At 49.2% G+C, this 22271-nt stretch overlaps 1 protein-coding gene across 2 annotated transcripts in view; it reads right to left on the minus strand.

The window, feature by feature from the left end:
• Positions 1–21837, minus strand: part of lrp6 (low density lipoprotein receptor-related protein 6) — a 35492-nt gene extending 13655 nt beyond the window's left edge. Inside the window, exons 1-13 of one of the 2 annotated variants that reach the window (XM_079622258.1) lie at positions 21413–21837; positions 16993–17392; positions 12872–13075; positions 12493–12689; positions 11105–11239; positions 9776–10172; positions 8953–9124; positions 6929–7145; positions 5356–5645; positions 4942–5168; positions 4545–4729; positions 3934–4260; positions 1–39 (exon numbers count right to left, since the gene is read on the minus strand). The exon at positions 1–39 is cut by the window's left edge and continues 164 nt beyond it. In XM_079622258.1, the coding sequence (XP_079478384.1) occupies positions 1–39; positions 3934–4260; positions 4545–4729; positions 4942–5168; positions 5356–5645; positions 6929–7145; positions 8953–9124; positions 9776–10172; positions 11105–11239; positions 12493–12689; positions 12872–13075; positions 16993–17392; positions 21413–21467 (2845 nt within the window). In that variant the 5' untranslated portion in view covers positions 21468–21837. Of the gene's footprint in view, positions 40–3933; positions 4261–4544; positions 4730–4941; positions 5169–5355; positions 5646–6928; positions 7146–8952; positions 9125–9775; positions 10173–11104; positions 11240–11704; positions 11738–12492; positions 12690–12871; positions 13076–16992; positions 17393–21412 lie in introns of those variants that run through there. The other variant, XM_079622259.1, reaches the window with a different exon arrangement.
• Between the last annotated feature and the right edge of the window lie 434 nt (positions 21838–22271).

Raw genomic sequence — 22271 nt, forward strand, 5'->3', positions numbered from 1 at the left:
TGGCCGTCTTCTGACTGAACAGCAGGAATGATGTGGGAGCTGATGGACAGACAAAGTCATGTGACCTCATCATCTCTGACACCGACCTCAAGCTAAACCTGCAGTGCAGCGTAGGGCTGGGAACCGGACACTTCTAGAAAACTAACATCGGTTCCTCTGTGAACATTTCAATATGAGTTTAAACCACTGAACCGAGAGACTCTGTGTTCTGTGTATCGGTGTTTCTGTGTATCGGTGTATCGGTGTATCTGTATCGGTGTATCTGTATCGGTGTATCGGTGTCTCGGTGTCTCGGTGTCTCGGTGTATCTGTGTATCTGTGTATCTGTGTATCTGTGTATCTGTGTATCTGTGTATCGGTGTATATGTGTATCGGTGTATATGTGTATCGGTGTATCGGTGTATCTGTATCGGTGTATCAGTGTATCGGTGTATCTGTATCGGCTGTATCGGTGTATCAGTGTATCGGTGTATCTGTGTATCGGTGTATCGGTATCGGCTGTATCGGTGTATCTGTATCGGCTGTATCGGTGTATCTGTATCGGTGTATCGGTGTATCTGTATCGGTGTATCGGTGTATATGTGTATCGGTGTATCAGTGTATCGGTGTATCTGTATCGGTGTATCTGTATCGGTGTATCTGTATCGGTGTATCTGTGTATCGGTATCGGCTGTATCGGTGTATCTGTATCGGCTGTATCGCTGTATCGCTGTATCGGTGTATCAGTGTATCAGTGTATCAGTGTATCGGTGTATCGGTGTATCGGTGTATCAGTGTATCGGTGTATCGGTGTATCGTGTATCTGTATCGGTGTATCTGTATCGGCTGTATCGCTGTATTGGTGTATCGGTGTATCGGTGTATCGGCTGTATCGGTGTATCTGTATCGGCTGTATCGGTGTATCTGTATCGGCTGTATCGGTGTATATGTATCGGCTGTATCGGTGTATCTGTATCGGCTGTATCGGTGTATCGGCTGTATCGGTGTATCAGTGTATCGGTGTATCGTGTATCTGTATCGGTGTATCTGTATCGGCTGTATCGGTGTATCTGTATCGGCTGTATCGGTGTATCTGTATCGGCTGTATCGGTGTATCTGTATCGGCTGTATCGGTGTATCGGTGTATCAGTGTATCGGTGTATCGTGTATCTGTATCGGTGTATCTGTATCGGTGTATCTGTATCGGTGTATCTGTATCGGTGTATCTGTATCGGTGTATCGGTGTATCGGTGTATCGGTGTATCAGTGTATCAGTGTATCGGTGTATCAGTGTATCGGTGTATCTGTATCGGTGTATCTGTATCGGTGTATCTGTATCGGTGTATCTGTATCGGTGTATCTGTATCGGTGTATCTGTATCGGTGTATCTGTATCGGTGTATCTGTATCGGTGTATCTGTATCGGTGTATCTGTATCGGCTGTATCGGTGTATCTGTATCGGCTGTATCGCTGTATCGGTGTATCGTGTATCTGTATCAGTGTATCGGTGTATCTGTATCAGCTGTATCGCTGTATCGGTGTATCAGTGTATCGGTGTATCTGTATCGGCTGTATCGCTGTATTGGTGTATCGGTGTATCAGTGTATCGGTGTATCTGTATCGGTGTATCTGTGTATCGGTATCGGCTGTATCGGTGTATCTGTATCGGCTGTATCGCTGTATCGGTGTATCAGTGTATCGGTGTATCTGTATCGGCTGTATCGCTGTATTGGTGTATCGGTGTATCAGTGTATCGGTGTATCTGTATCGGCTGTATCGGTGTATCTGTATCGGCTGTATCGCTGTATCGGTGTATCAGTGTATCGGTGTATCTGTATCGGCTGTATCGCTGTATTGGTGTATCGGTGTATCAGTGTATCGGTGTATCGGTGTATCAGTGTATCTGTATCGGCTGTATCGCTGTATTGGTGTATCGGTGTATCAGTGTATCGGTGTATCGGCTGTATCGGTGTATCTGTATCGGCTGTATCGGTTGTATCGGTGTATCGGCTGTATCGGTGTATCAGTGTATCAGTGTATCAGTGTATCGGTGTATCGTGTATCTGTATCGGCTGTATCGCTGTATTGGTGTATCGGTGTATCGGTGTATCAGTGTATCAGTGTATCAGTGTATCGGTGTATCGGCTGTATCGGTGTATCTGTATCGGCTGTATCGGTGTATCTGTATCGGCTGTATCGGTGTATCGGCTGTATCGGTGTATCGGCTGTATCAGTGTATCAGTGTATCGGTGTATCGTGTATCTGTATCGGTGTATCGTGTATCTGTATCGGTGTATCTGTGTATCTGTGTATCGGTGTATCTGTATCGGCTGTATCGGTGTATCTGTATCGGTGTATCTGTATCGGTGTATCGGTGTATATGTGTATCGGTGTATCAGTGTATCGGTGTATCTGTATCGGTGTATCTGTATCGGTGTATCTGTGTATCGGTATCGGCTGTATCGGTGTATCTGTATCGGCTGTATCGCTGTATCGGTGTATCAGTGTATCGGTGTATCTGTATCGGCTGTATCGCTGTATTGGTGTATCGGTGTATCGGTGTATCAGTGTATCGGTGTATCGGCTGTATCGGTGTATCTGTATCGGCTGTATCGGTGTATCTGTATCGGCTGTATCGGTGTATCGGTGTATCGGCTGTATCGGTGTATCGGCTGTATCGGTGTATCAGTGTATCAGTGTATCAGTGTATCAGTGTATCGGTGTATCGTGTATCTGTATCGGTGTATCTGTATCGGCTGTATCGGTGTATCTGTATCGGCTGTATCGGTGTATCTGTATCGGTGTATCGGTGTATCAGTGTATCGTGTATCTGTATCGGTGTATCTGTATCGGTGTATCTGTATCGGTGTATCTGTATCGGTGTATCTGTATCGGTGTATCTGTATCGGTGTATCTGTATCGGTGTATCTGTATCGGTGTATCTGTATCGGTGTATCTGTATCGGTGTATCTGTATCGGTGTATCTGTATCGGTGTATCTGTATCGGTGTATCTGTATCGGTGTATCTGTATCGGTGTATCGGTGTATCAGTGTATCAGTGTATCGGTGTATCGGTGTATCTGTATCGGTGTATCTGTATCGGTGTATCTGTATCGGTGTATCTGTATCGGTGTATCTGTATCGGTGTATCTGTATCGGTGTATCTGTATCGGTGTATCTGTATCGGCTGTATCTGTATCGGCTGTATCGGTGTATCTGTATCGGCTGTATCGCTGTATCGGTGTATCGGTGTATCGTGTATCTGTATCAGTGTATCGGTGTATCGGTGTATCTGTATCAGTGTATCGGTGTATCGGTGTATCTGTATCGGCTGTATCGCTGTATCGTGTATCTGTATCAGTGTATCGGTGTATCGGTGTATCGTGTATCTGTATCAGTGTATCGGTGTATCGGTGTATCTGTATCGGCTGTATCGCTGTATCGTGTATCTGTATCAGTGTATCGGTGTATCGTGTATCTGTATCAGTGTATCGGTGTATCGTGTATCTGTATCGTGTATCTGTATCGGTGTATCTGTATCGGTGTATCTGTATCTGTGTATCGGTGTATCGGTGTATCGGTGTATCAGTGTATCAGTGTATCGGTGTACTGGACCCGTGCATTCAGAGCATTCACATTTTTTATTTGCTCTTTTTTAATCACTGAGTGTTTACTTGTCTTTAATAATGCTTTGAGTGTATATTAGTTCTGCTAGTTGTTCTTCTATGGTGTTTATAAACCGCAGACAAACGCTCCTCGTGTCAGTGTTCTTCAGCTGATGGTGTGTGTTCGTGATATTCAGACACAGTGACATGTTCTGCTATAACACATGATGTGAATGATATCTAAGTGTTTCTTTACCTTTGAAATCGAAATTAGGAATCGACAAGCAGAATCTAAATCGGAATCGCTCATTTCAAACGCTGCGCGAGATCAACCGCTGCTAAAGCTCACCGCTGCAGGTCTTGTTGTCGTGGTTGAGCGAGTAATGCGCGGGGCAGCCGCACACGAAGCCGGTGACGGGCACGGCGAGGCACAGGTGGGAGCAGTGGCCGTTGGTGGAGGCGCAGGCGTTCCAGCCGGCCTGGCGGGACGAGTGGAACACCAGGATGTCCATGACGTAGTCCAGGTGGCCCTGTATGACGGTGCGGTTCTGCCCGCTGGTCTTGTTGGCGCGCTCGATGCTGCGCTGGCTCCAGTCCGTCCAGTAGATGTAGTCCTGGTACTGGGTGAGTCCGAACGGGTGCGGGAGGTCGTCAGCGATCACCTCGCGCTCCAGACCTGAGGAACACCACATCATGAGAGCGGACACTTTAACATGCGATATAAAGATATCTGTGGGGTATTCTGAGCTGAAACTTCACTCACACACACACACACACACACACACACTCTGGGGACATCAGACTTATTTTACATCTTGTGAGAGGGCATTAAAGGACCCCTTTAAATTTAACATTTAAATGATTAATCTAGAAGATAATCTTTTTTTATGTAATATATTTTTATTGAACATATTTATAAATGCATGAATGAACTCCACAGGACGTGAGGTGCCGTGTTACCCATCATGTTGGAGGACTCGATGAGCGTGGTGTCCAGGTCAGTCCAGTACAGCCGGCGCTCCGCGTAGTCGATGGTCAGTCCGTTCGCTCGGCCCACGTTCGGCACCAGCGTGAGGCGCCCAGAACCGTCCATCGCAGACCGGTCGATCTTCGGCCGCCCACCCCACTCAGTCCAGTACATGAAGCTGAGAGAGAGAGAGAACGAGTGTGAGACACACACACACACACACACACTCACCCAGGTCCAGGGCTCGAGGGCTCACACACACTCACCCCTCGGCCGGGTCCAGGGCCAGTGCTCGGGGGCTCACACACACACACACTCACCCCTCGGCCGGGTCCAGGGCCAGTGCTCGGGGGCTCACGCTCACACACACACACACACACACACACTCACCCCTCGGCCGGGTCCAGGGCCAGTGCTCGAGGGCTGTCCAGGTCCTTCCACACCAGAACCTGCCGGTGCTGCCCGTCCAGCTTGGCCACCTCGATGCGGTTCGTCCCGGTGTCGGCCCAGTACAGGTTCTTGCCCAGCCAGTCCACAGCCATTCCCTCGGGATAGTCCAGGCCGAACTCCACCACGTGCTCCAGAGCGCTGCCGTTCATGAAGGCCCGGCTGATGGTCTGAGGACACCAGAGACGCGTCAGAAACACACACACTCAGTGAGTGAGAGAGTGAGTGTCTGAGTGTGTGAGAGAGTATGAGTATGTGTGTGAGTGTAAGTGTGTGAGAGTGTGTGTGTGAGTGAGTGAGTGTAAGTGTGTGAGTGTGTGTGTGTGTGGGTGTGAGAGAGTGAGTGTGTGTGTGTACCTTCAGTGTGATGTCGGTCCAGTAGATCCTGTTGTCGGTGATGTCGAAGTCGAGCGCCGAGGCCTCCTTGACGCCGGTGAGGGGAATGGCCACGTTGTTGTTGTGCGTCTCGAGGGAGATGCGCCTGATGTCGGTGTGCCGGGAGAACAGGAGGAAGGCCTCGGGGACGATGCAGGAGCTCAGGTCCGACATGAGCTCGAGGCCGATGGGACACGCACACGACACGCCCTGGGGCTTATACAGGCACAGGTGACTGCAGCCTCCGTTCGCCAGCGCACACGGGTTCACACCTGAGGACAGCAGAGCCACACACACATCAACCAACCGAGCAGAACCTCTCTCGCTCAACAGTGCAGTTCCTCCACTGGCCACTAGAGAGCACTGCAGAGACTCATAGCCCCGCATGTTAAACTGCAGTTCCTCCACTGGCCACTAGAGAGCACTGCAGAGACTCATAGACCCGCATGTTAAACTGCAGTTCCTCCACTGGCCACTAGAGAGCACTGCAGAGACTCATAGACCTGCATGTTAAACTGCAGTTCCTCCACTGGCCACTAGAGAGCACTGCAGAGACTCATAGACCCGCATGTTAAACTGCAGTTCCTCCACTGGCCACTAGAGAGCGCTGCAGAGACTCATAGACCCGCATGTTAAACTGCAGTTCCTCCACTGGCCACTAGAGAGCGCTGCAGAGACTCATAGACCCGCATGTTAAACTGCAGTTCCTCCACTGGCCACTAGAGAGCGCTGCAGAGACTCATAGACCCGCATGTTAAACTGCAGTTCCTCCACTGGCCACTAGAGAGCGCTGCAGAGACTCATAGACCCGCATGTTAAACTGCAGTTCCTCCACTGGCCACTAGAGAGCGCTGCAGAGACTCATAGCCCCGCATGTTAAACTGCAGTTCCTCCACTGGCCACTAGAGAGCGCTGCAGAGACTCATAGACCCGCATGTTAAACTGCAGTTCCTCCTCTGGCCACTAGAGAGCGCTGCAGAGACTCATAGACCCGCATGTTAAACTGCAGTTCCTCCACTGGCCACTAGAGAGTCTTAAAGTTCTGCATAATTAAGGGCGTGGCCACTTGAGCGACAGGTGGATTGCCACTGATGTCACTGCTAGCCGTTTGTCTGCTGTGTGTTAGCGTCACGTCACCTCAGCTAATCCGCCTCGCGGCACATTCGTTTATCCGGGAGTGACGCTGCCAAGATGGCGACGGCCGGCTCCGCCCACTTTCGGCTTCAAAAACGCTCTTCAGAAACACTACGGGTGACACTATAGCGTCACACACACTATGACCAGTGTTTTATACAGTCTATGGTACTAACACACACACTCATGTGTGTAATGAACTACATCAGTCGTTTAAAACAGATCCGGCCTGGGCCTTGCTTGCACGATTCTAATTGGTGGAGTTCCCTGCACAGCATCATGGGTAATGTAGTTTTTCACCACACACTTTATAGCCATTTTGCTTGAAGAAAGGATTATTATTCAACATTAACTATTTTGCGTGTGTAGGTGTGTGATAGCTGCAAGCTCCGCCCCCTGGCATGTAGCCCCGCCCCCTCACCGAAGGTCTGCGTGACGTAGGTGGCCTTGATGCCCATGAGGTCGGGCAGCTGGTCGATGATGACCTCTCGCTCCAGGCTGGTCTTGTGCACGCGCTCGATGCTGCGCCGCTGCCAGTCGGTCCAGTAGATGAAGTCTCCCAGCAGAGAGAAGCCGAAGATGTGCGGGAGGTTCTCCTCCACCAGAACCCGCCGGCCCGAGCCGTCCATCTCCATCACCTGCGGAGCAGAGCAGAGGTCAGAGGTTAACACACACACACTCGAGCCGTCCATCTCCATCACCTGCGGAGCGGCAGAGGAAGAGATCAGACACACACACACACACACACACTCGAGCCATCCATCTCCATCACCTGCGGAGCGGCAGAGGAAGAGATCAGACACACACACACACACACACACACACACACACACACACACACATACTCGAGCCATCCATCTCCATCACCTGCGGAGCGGCAGAGGAAGAGATCAGACACACACACACACACACACACACACACACACACACACACACACACACACACGGGCTTACCAGCAGCGGTCCGGAGCTCAATCACACTGAAAGACACATACAATACTGCCCATATACACTAGAAAATATAACAATAACAATTAAAACATGTGCAAATAAAATCCGTTTTTGGAGAAATAATACTTTTTTTTTTTTTTAAAGATAAAAAAAAAAAGGAAAAAGAAAACAAAGAAAGAAAAGATAAAAATTAACATTAAAATAAAAGAATAAATAAAGACTGCTGTTTAGTTAAGCTCACAGCAAACAGAAGGCGACATCATCTGAATAAACAGGAAATGCTGTAAGGCTCGTGCTCAACACGGTGTCCATGGAAACGGTGACTACTAATGACACCAGAACTCTGAATTTAAATGAATGTCCAGCAGATGAACAGATTAACCAGCTAACTGTCCTTTAACTAAAGCACATACAGGTGCAATCGAAACTACCCCACCCCCATTGCAGATCAGCTTTACTGGAAACATTTATATTAGTTTCCAATGAACAAATCAAACAAAAGTAATTAAAATCGCTCGACACAACACGTTTCAAGTCGTTTCCCCAAATCTAACTGAAAAGGCAAGTCTCGAAATGACCCAACCCCCTGAATATAATCCCTCACAACAGCACAAATATGCAAATCAGGCGTAGTCTCACTCATCAAGGGCTTCATGAGCGGCGCCAGGTGTGCTTGAGCTGGAACACATGACGTATCTCAACTGGAGAGGTTTGTTGAGCGTCACGCCGTCAGTGAGGAAGCTGGAGCTTCATCAGGACAACGATCCCGAGCAAGGTTTGGCTTGCAGAAGAAGTCCTGGGAGACACAGTGGCATCAGTCACCTGACCTGAACCCCACAGAAGATCTCTGGTGGGATCTGAAGGCGGCGGTTGCAAGATTCCTGAACCGGAGGCCATTGCTCATGCTCGGCTCAGACTCCTCAGGAACAGAAGCTGCTGTCCACTATTCAGCTCGTTTACAGCGGATACAACTGTGTTAAGAGCTAAAGATGCTCTTAACGGGTCACTGAGACAGCAGAAGTCAGTACAAGGTGCATTTTCAGGTGAATTTGGGGAGACCACTTGAAACATGTGTTGTGTTGAGCTATTACTACTTGTGTTTGAGTTGTTCAGTGGAAACGGCTGAAAGCTCAAAGCTATACGTCAGTAAATGTGGCCAATAAACATGATTTGCAATGGGGGTTAGATAATTCAGATTGCAACTGTATAAACATCACTGAGACACGGGAGACACTGAGCACGTGTGTACAGGAACACTGCAGTGCTTCTGACAAACACTCACTGACTCCTGCACACACACACACACACACACACACACACACACGGTGAAATGAAGTTTCCATCTTGGGTCGATCGTGACCGCAGTGCTGTGGCTTTCAGACTCTATTCTAAACGGACCAGAGCCGCAATCGTAACCAGATGTGTGTGTGTGCTGAAACCACCAGCCGACGGGACGAGTGTGTGTGTGTGTGTGTGTGTGTGGTGTGGTCTCACCTCGATGACGTCGGTCTTGGCGTCGCCCCAGTAGATCTTCCTCTCGGTGTAATCGAGCGCCAGTCCATTGGGCCAGCCGAGAGACGTGTTGACCAGAACCAGCCGCTCCGACCCATCCAGAGCCGCGCGCTCGATCTTCGGCACCTCACCCCAGTCCGTCCAGTACATGTACCTGCGCACACACACACACACACACACACACACACACCAGCATAGCTTGAGCACATGTGTGGATTTCATCCTCTGATTTTAAGCTCAATAAAGACTAAAGGCCATTGCACACTGAGTCCGACATTTTCGTATTCGTTTTTTCGTATTCGTGATTCGGTGGCTCTGAATTGTCAAACTGCTTGTTACGGAAGCGAAAAACGCAGAAAATCGAACCCGTTTAGATTTTTTTTATGACGGACGAAAGTTTCGGAGGCAGTGTGCAAGTGTGATTGACATAACGTGAGGTCGTATTTATTTTTTAACGTGCGAAAATTTCGGCTGCAGATTTCGGACTCAGTGTGCCATGGCCTTAAAGCTCGCCGCGGGTCCATCGGCCGCAAACTCTATTGCGGATTCGAATAGCAAACAACCGCCACTGCACGCACCGCCACAGAGGAAGTGCTGCGTGGAGTCAGCCAATCACATGCGGCATGAACTCAGCCAATCGCACAAGTCCCTCCCCTTTCAAAAAGTAGTCCCTCACACACAGGGGCGTTCTGAGGGGGCCACAGTTCCCCGGAGCTTCACTCAGTTCCTGCGGTGGAAGCGCGGCTGAGGTGTCTAGTCTCTGTGCCGATGCGAGTAACACATGAACAGAGAAGAGTGTGCTCACCCGGCGACGGGGTCCAGCACGATGGCCCTGGGCTCGTCCAGCTCCTCGGAGATCAGGATCTTCCTCATGGTGCCGTTGAGCCGGGTCACCTCGATGCGGTCCGTGCCGGTGTCGGTCCAGTACAGGTTGCGGGCGATCCAGTCCACCGCGATGCCGTCGGGGTGGTTGACCTGTGAGGTCACCAGGACCCGCGGGTCGCTGCCGTCCAGCTCGGACCGGCGGATGGCGCGCACCTCGTCGTCGGTCCAGTACAGGTGCCGGTCCACCGGGTCGTAGTCGATGGCGATGGCGTGCCGGATGTCCTCCGCCTGGAGAACGATGTCGGTGAAGTCCGGCATGTCCAGAGAGATGCGGCGCAGGTCTGTGCGCCGGGCCAGAAGCAGCAGCTGAGTGGGGCCTGGAGAGGGCAGAGGTCAGGGGTCAGACCAAACAAGCTTATGTTGTATAATCAGGTGATTTATGAACAGAATATAGAGATATGAATGAATAAATGTGTTTTCTGTCCATTAGTCTGGAGTTAGTGAACGATCTCCCAGCATGCCGTGCAGCGGGGGGGGCAAACAAACGAGCCTCTCTCATCCAAACACACTCAAGCGGTGGAGATCGTTCACTCGGAGCAGACAGACGAGGTCACGTGACTCGCTCGCTCTGATTGGAGGAAATGAGGCAGAAGCACGGGATCACACGTTACCATGGCAACCAGCGGGCAGGCGAGCGGAGAGAGAGTTAATGCAGGATCTGTGTGTGTGTGTGTGTGTGTGTGTGTTTGGGATCCGATCAATACAAGTCAACATACTGACGCGGATCAGAGAAATTTGTCCAAAGCACCTTGCCCTGGAAACTCATTCTGTAGCGGATTATTATTATAACAGAAATATTGATGATTATTAGCCTAAGATCTGCTCACACACACACACACACACACACACACACACACACACACACACACACAGTGCAATATTGATGATTATTAGCCTAAGATCCGCTCGCTCACACACACACACACACACACACACAGTGCAGGCGTTAGTTCTGGAGACCTGGTTAGAAAATTAGTCATTAACTGCAAAACCTGTTGAACTCCACACCTGTGTGTGTGTGTGTGTGTGTGTGTGTGTGTGTGTGTGTGTGTGGTGTGTGTGTGTGTGTGGTGTGTGTGTGCGGTGTGTGTGCGGTGTGTGTGTGGTGTGTGTGTGGTGTGTGTGTGGTGTGTGTGGTGTGTGTGTGGTGTGTGTGTGGTGTGTGTGTGGTGTGTGGTGTGTGTGGTGTGGTGTGTGTGGTGTGTGTGGGTGTGTGTGGTGTGTGTGTGTGAGAGTGTGTGTGTCTCACCGTCTCTGCAGGTCTTGTTGTCGTCCAGTAGTCGGACTCCTGTCGGACAGGCGCACTGATAATACGGTTTGACCGGAGACAGCAGACAGAGATGAGAACATCCACCGTTCTTCAGCGCGCAGGGACTCGTCACGTCTGACACACACACACACACACACACACACACACACACACACACACACACACGAGAGAGAGAGAGAGAGAGAGAGAGAGAGGGGTGAACGCAGGATTCTGTCAGTGCTGTGAGAAATTCTCTGCTGGGACAGAACAGACGCTCCATTGTGTCCGAGTCCTTCCTTCCTCTTACCCAGCAGCCCCTGTGTGCATTGTTCCAGAGCATGATGGGAAAGGAGAGCATACACACACACACTCTCACACACTCTCTCACACACTCTCTCACACACTCTCTCACACACTCTCTCACACACTCTCTCACACACTCTCTCACACACTCTCTCACACACTCTCTCACACACTCTCTCACACACTCTCTCACACACTCTCTCACACACTCTCTCACACACTCTCTCACACACTCTCTCACACACTCTCTCACACACTCTCTCACACACTCTCTCACACACTCTCTCACACACTCACCGATCTGCTGCCGCTGCTGGCTGTAGACGTGTATGTCCACTCTCTCTCACACACACTCTCTCTCTCACACACACACACACACACACACACACACTCACCGATCTGCTGCCGCTGCTGGCTGTAGACGTGTATGTCCACTCTCTCTCACACACACTCACACACACTCTCTCACACACACACACACACACACACTCACCGATCTGCTGTCGCTGCTGGCTGTAGACGTGTATGTCCACTCTCTCACACACACACACACACACACACCGATCTGCTGCCGCTGCTGGCTGTAGACGTGTATGTCCACTCTCACACACACACACACACTCACACACACACACACACACACACACACACACACACACACACCGATCTGCTGCCGCTGCTGGCTGTAGACGTGTATGTCCACTCTCACACACACACACACACACTCACACACACACACACACACACACACCGATCTGCTGCCGCTGCTGGCTGTAGACGTGTATGTCCACTCTCACACACACACACACACACTCACACACACACACACACACACACACACACACACACACACACACACCGATCTGCTGCCGCTGCTGGCTGTAGACGTGTATGTCCACTCTCTCTCACACACACACACACACACACACACTCACCGATCTGCTGCCGCTGCTGGCTGTAGACGTGTATGTCCACTCTCTCTCACACACACACACACACACACACACTCACCGATCTGCTGCCGCTGCTGGCTGTAGACGTGTATGTCCACTATCACACACACACACACACACACACACACTCACCGATCTGCTGCCGCTGCTGGCTGTAGACGTGTATGTCCATGGGGGAGAAGATGTTGGAGTGGATCTCGCGGCTGTTCTGCCCCGTGTGTTTGTGGCAGGAGTGGATGGAGTGTGTGTTCCAGTCGGTCCAGAAGAGTGTGTCCTCGTACAGCGTCAGCGCGAACGGGTGCGGCAGCGAGCCCTTCACCACCACCTCTCTGACACACACACACACACACACACACACACGAATCCAGATTAAACATGATCAAGATCGTAACTGGATGGAATCACAGCTGGTGAATTGGATCGAGAGGTGAGGTGTGCGTGTGTGTGTGTGTCTGTGTGTGTGTGTGTGTGTGTGTGTGTACGCGTGCGCGTGTGTGTGTGCGTGTCGCACCTGCCGGACCCGTCCAGGTTGCACCGGTGGATGAAGTTGAACTTGGCGTCGGCCCAGTAGAGCTTCTGCTGTGAGTGTGTGTAGTCGAGTGTGAGTCCGTTGGGCCAGTAGATCTCAGAGTCGATGATCACAGAGCGAAGAGTCCCGTCCATCCCCGCGCGCTCGATCTTCGGCACCTCACCCCAGTCCGTCCAGTACATGAACCTGCACGCACACACACACACACACACACACACACACACACACACACACACACACACACACGAGTTAATCTTCGGCACCTCACCCCAGTCCGTCCAGTACATGAACCTGCACGCACACACACACACACACGAGTTAAACTCCGGCACCTCACCCCAGTCCGTCCAGTACATGAACCTGCACGCACACACACACACACACACACACACACACACACACACACACACACACACACACACACACACACACACACACACACACACACACACACACACACACACACACACACACACACACACACACACACACACACACACACACACACACACACACACACACACACACACACACACACACACACACACACACACACACACACACACACACACACACACACACACACACACACACACACACACACACACACACACACACACACACACACACACACACACACACACACACACACACACACACACACACACACACACACACACACACACACACACACACACACGTTAATCTCCGGCACCTCACCCCAGTCCGTCCAGTACATGAACCTGCACGCACACACACACACACACACACGAGTTAATCTCCGGCACCTCACCCCAGTCCGTCCAGTACATGAACCTGCACGCACGCACACACACACACACACACACACACACACGAGTTAAACTCCGGCACCTCACCCCAGTCCGTCCAGTACATGAACCTGCGCACACACACACACACACACACACACACACACACGAGTTAAACTCCGGCACCTCACCCCAGTCCGTCCAGTACATGAACCTGCGCACACACACACACACACACACACACACAATGTCTCTCTCTCTCAAACACACACACTCCTGTCGCACCCACTTATTAAAGCAAAGTTACACCCCTGTTTATACTCGTACATCTTTAGTGTTCTTAACAGATTATTGGTTGAGTTACAGCGAGCGACTGGTGTTCTGGATCCAGCACACATCACACCTGCGACTTCAGGAGCACCGCACTGCATGCTGGGTAACTCTCTCTGCATTACGAGCCATCGGGCGATCGGGCTGAACAATCTCATCTCAATGCACACAAATCTGAAGGATCACATGACCTGATGATTGACAGGTGCTCATCAGTGATGTCATCGCTTCAGGTGCGCCAGTGTTTAGTCTTTCCAGGTCAAACCGGCACAAACCCACTCCCTCGACCTCTGACCTCCTCGACCTCTGACCTCAGGCCAGAACAAAAGCGCCTGTGTTGATCAAGCGCAGGATTACCCATCATGCCTCCTGATAAACCAGCTGCTCAGGTTACACACACACACTCACTCACACACACACTCACACTCACCTGGTCAGCTGAAGGAAAAACTGAACTAATCACACCTGTGACTTCACCAGGTATTCACACACACACACACACTATTCTAGAGCGACAGTAAAGCACCAAAAATTATTATGGAAACATATTTCCGCCACTTAAGATAAAAAAAAAACATGCTTTTGCAAATCATAACTGCCAACAAAAAAAATGTATGAAAAAATTATAATAATGACATACCAACACATACCGTAGTGACCCCGAACTGATGAACGGTAGTGTTTAATGTTATAAAAGCTTCTATTCCAGATAATGCTGTTCTTCTGAACTTTATATTCATCAAAGAATCCTGAAATATAAATGTAAATAACCGTTTTCACACACACGCTTGATCACCTCCCTGATACACACACACACACACGCCACCACCTCCCTGACACACACACACGCTTGACCACCACCTCCCTGATACACACACACACGCTTGACCACCACCTCCCTGATACACACACACACGCTTGACCACCACCTCCCTGACACACACACACACACACACGCTTGATCACCTCCCTGATACACACACACGCTTGACCACCACCTCCCTGACACACACACACACACACGCTTGACCACCACCTCCCTGACACACACACACACACGCTTGACCACCACCTCCCTGACACACACACACGCTTGACCACCACCTCCCTGACACACACACACACACACGCTTGACCACCACCTCCCTGACACACACACACACACGCTTGACCACCACCTCCCTGACACACACACACACACACAAGCGCTTGACCACCACCTCCCTGAGACACACACACACGCTTGACCACCACCTCCCTGACACACACACACACACACGCTTGACCACCACCTCCGACACACACACACACGCCACCACCTCCCTGATACACACACACACGCCACCACCTCCCTGACACACACACACACGCTTGACCACCACCTCTGACACACACACACACGCTTGACCACCACCTCCCTGACACACACACGCCACCACCTCCCTGACACACACACACACGCTTGACCACCACCTCCCTGACACACACACACACGCTTGACCACCACCTCCCTGACACACACACACACACGCTTGACCACCACCTCTGACACACACACACACGCTTGACCACCACCTCCCTGACACACACACGCCACCACCTCCCTGACACACACAAACACGCTTGACCACCACCTCCCTGACACACACACACACGCTTGACCACCACCTCCCTGACACACACACGCCACCACCTCCCTGACACACACACACACGCTTGACCACCACCTCCCTGACACACACACACACACGCTTGACCACCACCTCCGACACACACACACACGCTTGACCACCACCTCCCTGACACACACACACACACGCTTGACCACCACCTCCCTGACACACACACACACACGCTTGACCACCACCTCCCTGACACACACACACACACGCTTGACCACCACCTCCCTGACACACACAAACACGCTTGACCACCACCTCCCTGACACACACACACGCTTGACCACCACCTCCCTGATACACACACACACAAACAAACCACCACCTCCGACACACACACGCCACCACCTCCCTGACACACACACACACACGCCACCACCTCCGACACACACACACGCCACCACCTCCCTGATACACACACACACACGCCACCACCTCCCTGACACACACACACACACAAACCACCACCTCCGACACACACACACACGCCACCACCTCCCTGACACACACACACACACACTTTATGGGGAATGGCTTTAGTGCCTTCTTACAAATCAGGCAATCACTTTATTATAGAAGCCGTTTGAACTACGGTTATAACGACCATTAATGTGAGCAAAAATGTGTCGTTTCGTCTCTGTCCCTTTAAATGCAAATAAGCTAGTGCTCCCGGCACAGGGGGCGGAGCTTCAAGAGCTTGTGTGTGTGTGTGTGTGTGTGTGTGTGTGTGTGTGTGTGTGTGTGTGTGCGTGTGCGTGTTAGCAGCTGCGAGTACCTCAAACAGACACGCACTGAAACTGTTCTGCCCTTTATGTTCAAACCGGAGTCAGAAAAACGGAGAGACTCGAGAAGTGACGACATGTAGAGCAACAGGACGTCTCTGATTGGTTAACTGATGGAGTTATGTTAATGATGTTAACTATCTTCAAGTCTTTGATTAGCATATTCTGTCACGCTAATCTATAAACCGCTCGTGTGGAACTGAAGATGCCTACACACTGCACACGGATGCGACCGCTTGAGCCTGAACTCATGAGCTCGACTACATCTCCCTCCCCAACATGCACTGCGCGTCCGGGGGCGGGGCTTATGCACAGTTTAGGGTTAGTGATGTCACCAACCCATGAAGAAGATCAGTAGCTCCTACCAGCCGTTTGTTGTAGTCCTTAAAGAGATTTCTGTAAAAGCAAATATCTCCTTTGCTCTGAAGCGCTGTAACTCTGCAGATGTGTTTACGCTCGAACAGCAACACTACACACTGACGACAGTTAGACAAGCGGAACCATAATCACCCCCCCCCCTCCTCCCTCTCGCCAGCACTCACCCGCGGGCCGGGTCCAGAGCGATGGCCCTCGGCTGGTCCAGATCCTGCCAGAACAACACCTTGCGGTGCGCGCCGTCCAGCTCCGACACCTCCACCCGGTTGGTCTCGGAGTCGGTCCAGTAGAGCTTGTTCCCGATCCAGTCGCAGGCCAGGCCGTCGGGAGAGGCTAGGTTGGACACGACGGTGGAGGGAGCGCCGCTAGGCGTCGAGCCGTTGAAGCGTGTGCGTTTGATGGACTCCTCACTCACGTCGCTCCAGTAGATCAGATCCTGCGCGAACACGTAATCCAGCGCCGCTGCGTCCTCGAGACCGCCCATCACCACCGTAGCGTTCGCTCGCCCGTGAGCCGCGTCCACGAGTCGCAGGTCACGCCGGTTAGCGTACAGGAGCAGCGGCAGGCCTGAGAGAGAGAGGGTCAGAGGTCAAACAAAACCATTCTGAAAACATATTCAGCTGTGAAAAGAGTCAAGGTTTCTGTGTGTGTCGCTTTAAATAAAGATGAGCTGCAGCTCCGCCTCCATTCAGAAGAGGGCGGAGCCTTTACACGAGCTTCAGAAACTCCGGCAATAACAGAACCGGCCAATCTCACTCATCCAGAATCCCAGAGTAACCAGTAGCGAGCGCAGGAGCGCGGTAATGTTATAATCGTGCAGATTAAGGGCCGGTAATGTTATAAACGTGCAGATTAAGGGCCGGTAATGTTATAAACGTGCAGATTAAGGGCCGGTAATGTTATAAACGTGCAGATTAAGGGCCGGTAATGTTATAAACGAGCAGATTAAGGGCCGGTAATGTTATAAACGAGCAGATTAAGGGCCGGTAATGTTATAATCGTGCAGATTAAGGGCCGGTAATGTTATAAACGTGCAGATTAAGGGCCGGTAATGTTATAAACGTGCAGATTAAGGGCCGGTAATGTTATAAACGAGCAGATTAAGGGCCGGTAATGTTATAATCGTGCAGATTAAGGGCCGGTAATGTTATAAACGTGCAGATTAAGGGCCGGTAATGTTATAAACGAGCAGATTAAGGGCCGGTAATGTTATAAACGAGCAGATTAAGGGCCGGTAATGTTATAATCGTGCAGATTAAGGGCCGGTAATGTTATAAACGAGCAGATTAAGGGCCGGTAATGTTATAAACGAGCAGATTAAGGGCCGGTAATGTTATAAACGTGCAGATTAAGGGCCGGTAATGCTATAAACGTGCAGATTAAGGGCCGGTAATGTTATAAACGAGTAGATTAAGGGCCGGTAATGTTATAATCGTGCAGATTAAGGGCCGGTAATGTTATAAACGTGCAGATTAAGGGCCGGTAATGTTATAAACGTGCAGATTAAGGGCCGGTAATGTTATAAACGTGCAGATTAAGGGCCGGTAATGTTATAAATTTGCAGATTAAGGGCCGGTAATGTTATAAACGCGCAGATTAAGGGCCGGTAATGTTATAAATGCGCAGATTAAGGGCCGGTAATGTTATAATCGTGCAGATTAAGGGCCGGTAATGTTATAATCGTGCAGATTAAGGGCCGGTAATGTTATAAACGTGCAGATTAAGGGCCGGTAATGTTATAAACGTGCAGATTAAGGGCCGGTAATGTTATAAACGTGCAGATTAAGGGCCGGTAATGTTATAATCGTGCAGATTAAGGGCCGGTAATGTTATAATCGTGCAGATTAAGGGCCGGTAATGTTATAATCGTGCAGATTAAGGGCCGGTAATGTTATAAACGTGCAGATTAAGGGCCGGTAATGTTATAAACGTGCAGATTAAGGGCCGGTAATGTTGTAAACGTGCAGATTAAGGGCCGGTAATGTTATAAACGCGCAGATTAAGGGCCGGTAATGTTATAAACGTGCAGATTAAGGGCCGGTAATGTTATAATCGTGCAGATTAAGGGCCGGTAATGTTATAATCGTGCAGATTAAGGGCCGGTAATGTTATAATAAGATCCTCTTCATACGTCAGAAGGAGAGCGAAACTGATCATCTTATTTTTTGTCATGTTTGTAGAGAACGGCTCACCAGAACAAAGTTACTGGGTTTCACTTTTTTCACAGATTTTCATGTTCCCTTTAAATCAAGATACGTTTTCTGAGAATCAACATGACAGAAGATATTTAAGGCACACTATGTAACTTCACCACAAGAGGTCGCTTATTCAAAACAAAGGCGTGGCTTGAGGACGCCCTGATCTGATTTTATTACGTCACTTCCGCGTCAGCGCTGTTTATCATATTACACACATCTGAGTCTGAGGAGCGTTACGATGCTGTGCGTTCGCGCGGCTGCTGCTATATGTGCACACCGCAGTGAGCTAGACCGATATTGGGCATGGTAAACATGGTACTCGCGGTAAATCAAGAAAATGAGTTTGGTTTTTTTTTTTTTTTTTTAAAGAAAATGAAATTTAAACAAGAAGATAACTGTGTTGAGCTGTATATGATCAGTTTTCTGTCGATGAATGTATGCCAACAGTTGCTCACCCGTCTCATAAAACACACAGCCTAATAGCCTATACTACAGCTTTTTGGCGTTTCCATGGTTTCGACAATATAAAACTGGAAATCGAGGGTAACGCGGGTATGATGTCATCAATAGGCGCCGTGTCCTGGTTAAAACTGATTATTTCTCTGGATTTAAACATTCGGGATGATTTAAGAACACAAGTCAACAAAATATATTCCATTGTTCTAGTGGTTTTGGGATTTTAATCCAAAAATCTTACATAGTGTGCCTTTAAGACATATTAATATGCATGATTTTATGCAGATTTGTGAACGAATCAAGTCAGCTTTATTTATACAGCGCTTTTTACAACACAGAGTGTTTCGAAGCAGCTTTAAAAGCAGCTCAGTTCTCATAATGCTGTCAGCGCAGGAGATCAATAATATTGATGGATATTATCAGAATGATTCTGAAACCATATTCAAGTGTGAAAGGAATAAAATCTGTCTGGTTTTCCAACACTACATATTCTTAAATCAAGATACATTCACTGGAGAAGCAAAAAGACTGAAGATATTAAGATATTAAAAACAGCGTAACTTTTTCCAGATCTGGGAACGAATCAAATTATATAGCGCTTTTTACAATACTGATAGTTTTAAAGCAGCTTTACAGGAAAATAATGCAACAAAGTTTGTTTCTAGAAGAAAATAGCTGTAAGTTCAGTGATGGTTCATTTTTGTTGTAAAAAGTTATTAATTTGGTTCATAAACAAAGTGATGTTATCGTCCAGCTCTATGGTGCCAATGCAGGAGATCAATAATACTGTAGATTATTATTATCTGAATCACTTCTGCTATCATCAGCATGACATGTACAGTAACTCCTCCATCACCCGCTACTGTAAAACTAATAATCCTGCCATGTACAGATCCGGTGACGGAGCGCCGACTCCACAGGGATCTGGCAGAAAACCAAACCTCAATTTGACACATCGACCGCATGAACACCGGCTCGACCTCCAGCCTGTTTTCCTAACACGGGGAATTTCCTTCCTCAAATATTTAGAGACTCGCAGAAGTGACTGAAGCCCGTGCCAGAGCAGAACTGGGAATATGGAGATTTCTGGATACTTAATATTTGGCCTTGAATCATGTCCACCTTTCAGCTGATCTTTTACACACTTCACAGATTCTCATTGCTGGTTGTGTTCGTCTCACTGAACAGCTGTAAAACACACCACTGTCCACCAACACTAGCAACTCACTTCATGGCCAAGAAAAGTGTCTCTCTTTTCAACACAGAAGAACCATTTTTGGTTTTCAATGAGCATTTCTCAAAAATAACCATTTTTTCTTACTGTGAAGAACGTTTTAATAAACCTAAAACCCTTTTACCTCACTATAAGAGTCTTTTGTGCAATGAAAATATGTGAAAGGTTCTTCTTGGAAGCATCAGTATCAAAGAAGAATCTTTATTTTTAAGAGTGAATCACTCACACACACACACACACACACACACACAAGAGCGAACCGAACACAAACCCTCGAAAGAATCGAGCTCAGCTGCAGTTTGAGTGTGTAACTTCACAAACTGAAGGAGAAGAGCTGCTTTCACACTAAACTCGCTCACAGGCCACAGAAAGGACGATGAACCGTTGATATATTCGAGGGTTTTGTCGCTGCGGCTGAAAACGAGCGAGTTTGATGCTGAACGAGTGAAAGATTCACACGGCCGCGGTTCTCAAAACAAGAACACGAGCACAAACAACAAAAACAAACACGTTACACATTCTACAGCTCCAGCGACACGGATCCGCGTCGACACACTGCACGACAGCCCTGATTCACGCTCCACGAAACAACAACACTGATTTACACACAGGCGCGCGGGTATTTACAGAGATTCGATCCAGAGAATCATTAGATCAACGCGATTCGTGAACAAATCGAGCGCCGTAAATGAAACTCACCCCGTATCTGCAAACACAAAGTACACAGTAAGAGACTCTGTAGTGCGGCACACATCTTCAACGCTCAGCCGCGCCGCTTCGCTCGCATCGCTCCGGCTGCGCGTGTCTGGGATTCGGATTCTTCGCGTTGATTCTCCGTTGCGGTTTTTCATCGATTTGATTGTTTCAGTGTTTCAGTGAGTCCGTGCGTCTCCTTCCGCTCGTAGTGAAAATGCCCGGACGCTTCCAAACCCTTCCGCCGGCTCTCCCGATCCCAGTGCTCCGTCACACTCACTCACTCACTATTGTTGTGTTTCATCTCATTCAAGACACTCTCTTTCTCTATATCGGGTCATAGTGCGGCGGAGACGCAGAACAGACTGTTTAATGTGGGATGTGGAGCGTCGCGAGCGTCGTGGACGCGCGGATAGAGGCCAATAGTATCCAGCTAGCGCATTCCAATGGGACTACTTTTTCACGCAGTGGTTCGTGCTGCGGCCCGAAACACAAAACAACACAAAGCAACGGCATTAATGAATTACACTTCATTAATACTCACCTATTGGTCATTGTCTCTCATTTATTCTCCAAAATCACCGAATATAGCACTTTTAAGACTCTCTCAGTCTAGGGATTTTTTTCGTGATTTGTTAATATCACTTGCAGGGATATTATACTACATTAGTACATATTATACACCCATCCCAGCGAACAGGGAACGTTATCTCAAGGTTCTCTCAAAGTTATGAACAAACATTCTTCCAGTAACATTAATAGAACGTTCGTTCAAAGTTATCTGTTATTTAATAGCCTAATGCTCTCAAAACGTTCGTACAAAAACATTCTTTATCATGGAACGTTTTTTGCTTTTTAAATTTTG

Source organism: Phoxinus phoxinus (assembly GCF_949152265.1).
Source record: "Phoxinus phoxinus genome assembly, chromosome: 9".
Taxonomy (NCBI): domain Eukaryota; kingdom Metazoa; phylum Chordata; class Actinopteri; order Cypriniformes; family Leuciscidae; genus Phoxinus; species Phoxinus phoxinus.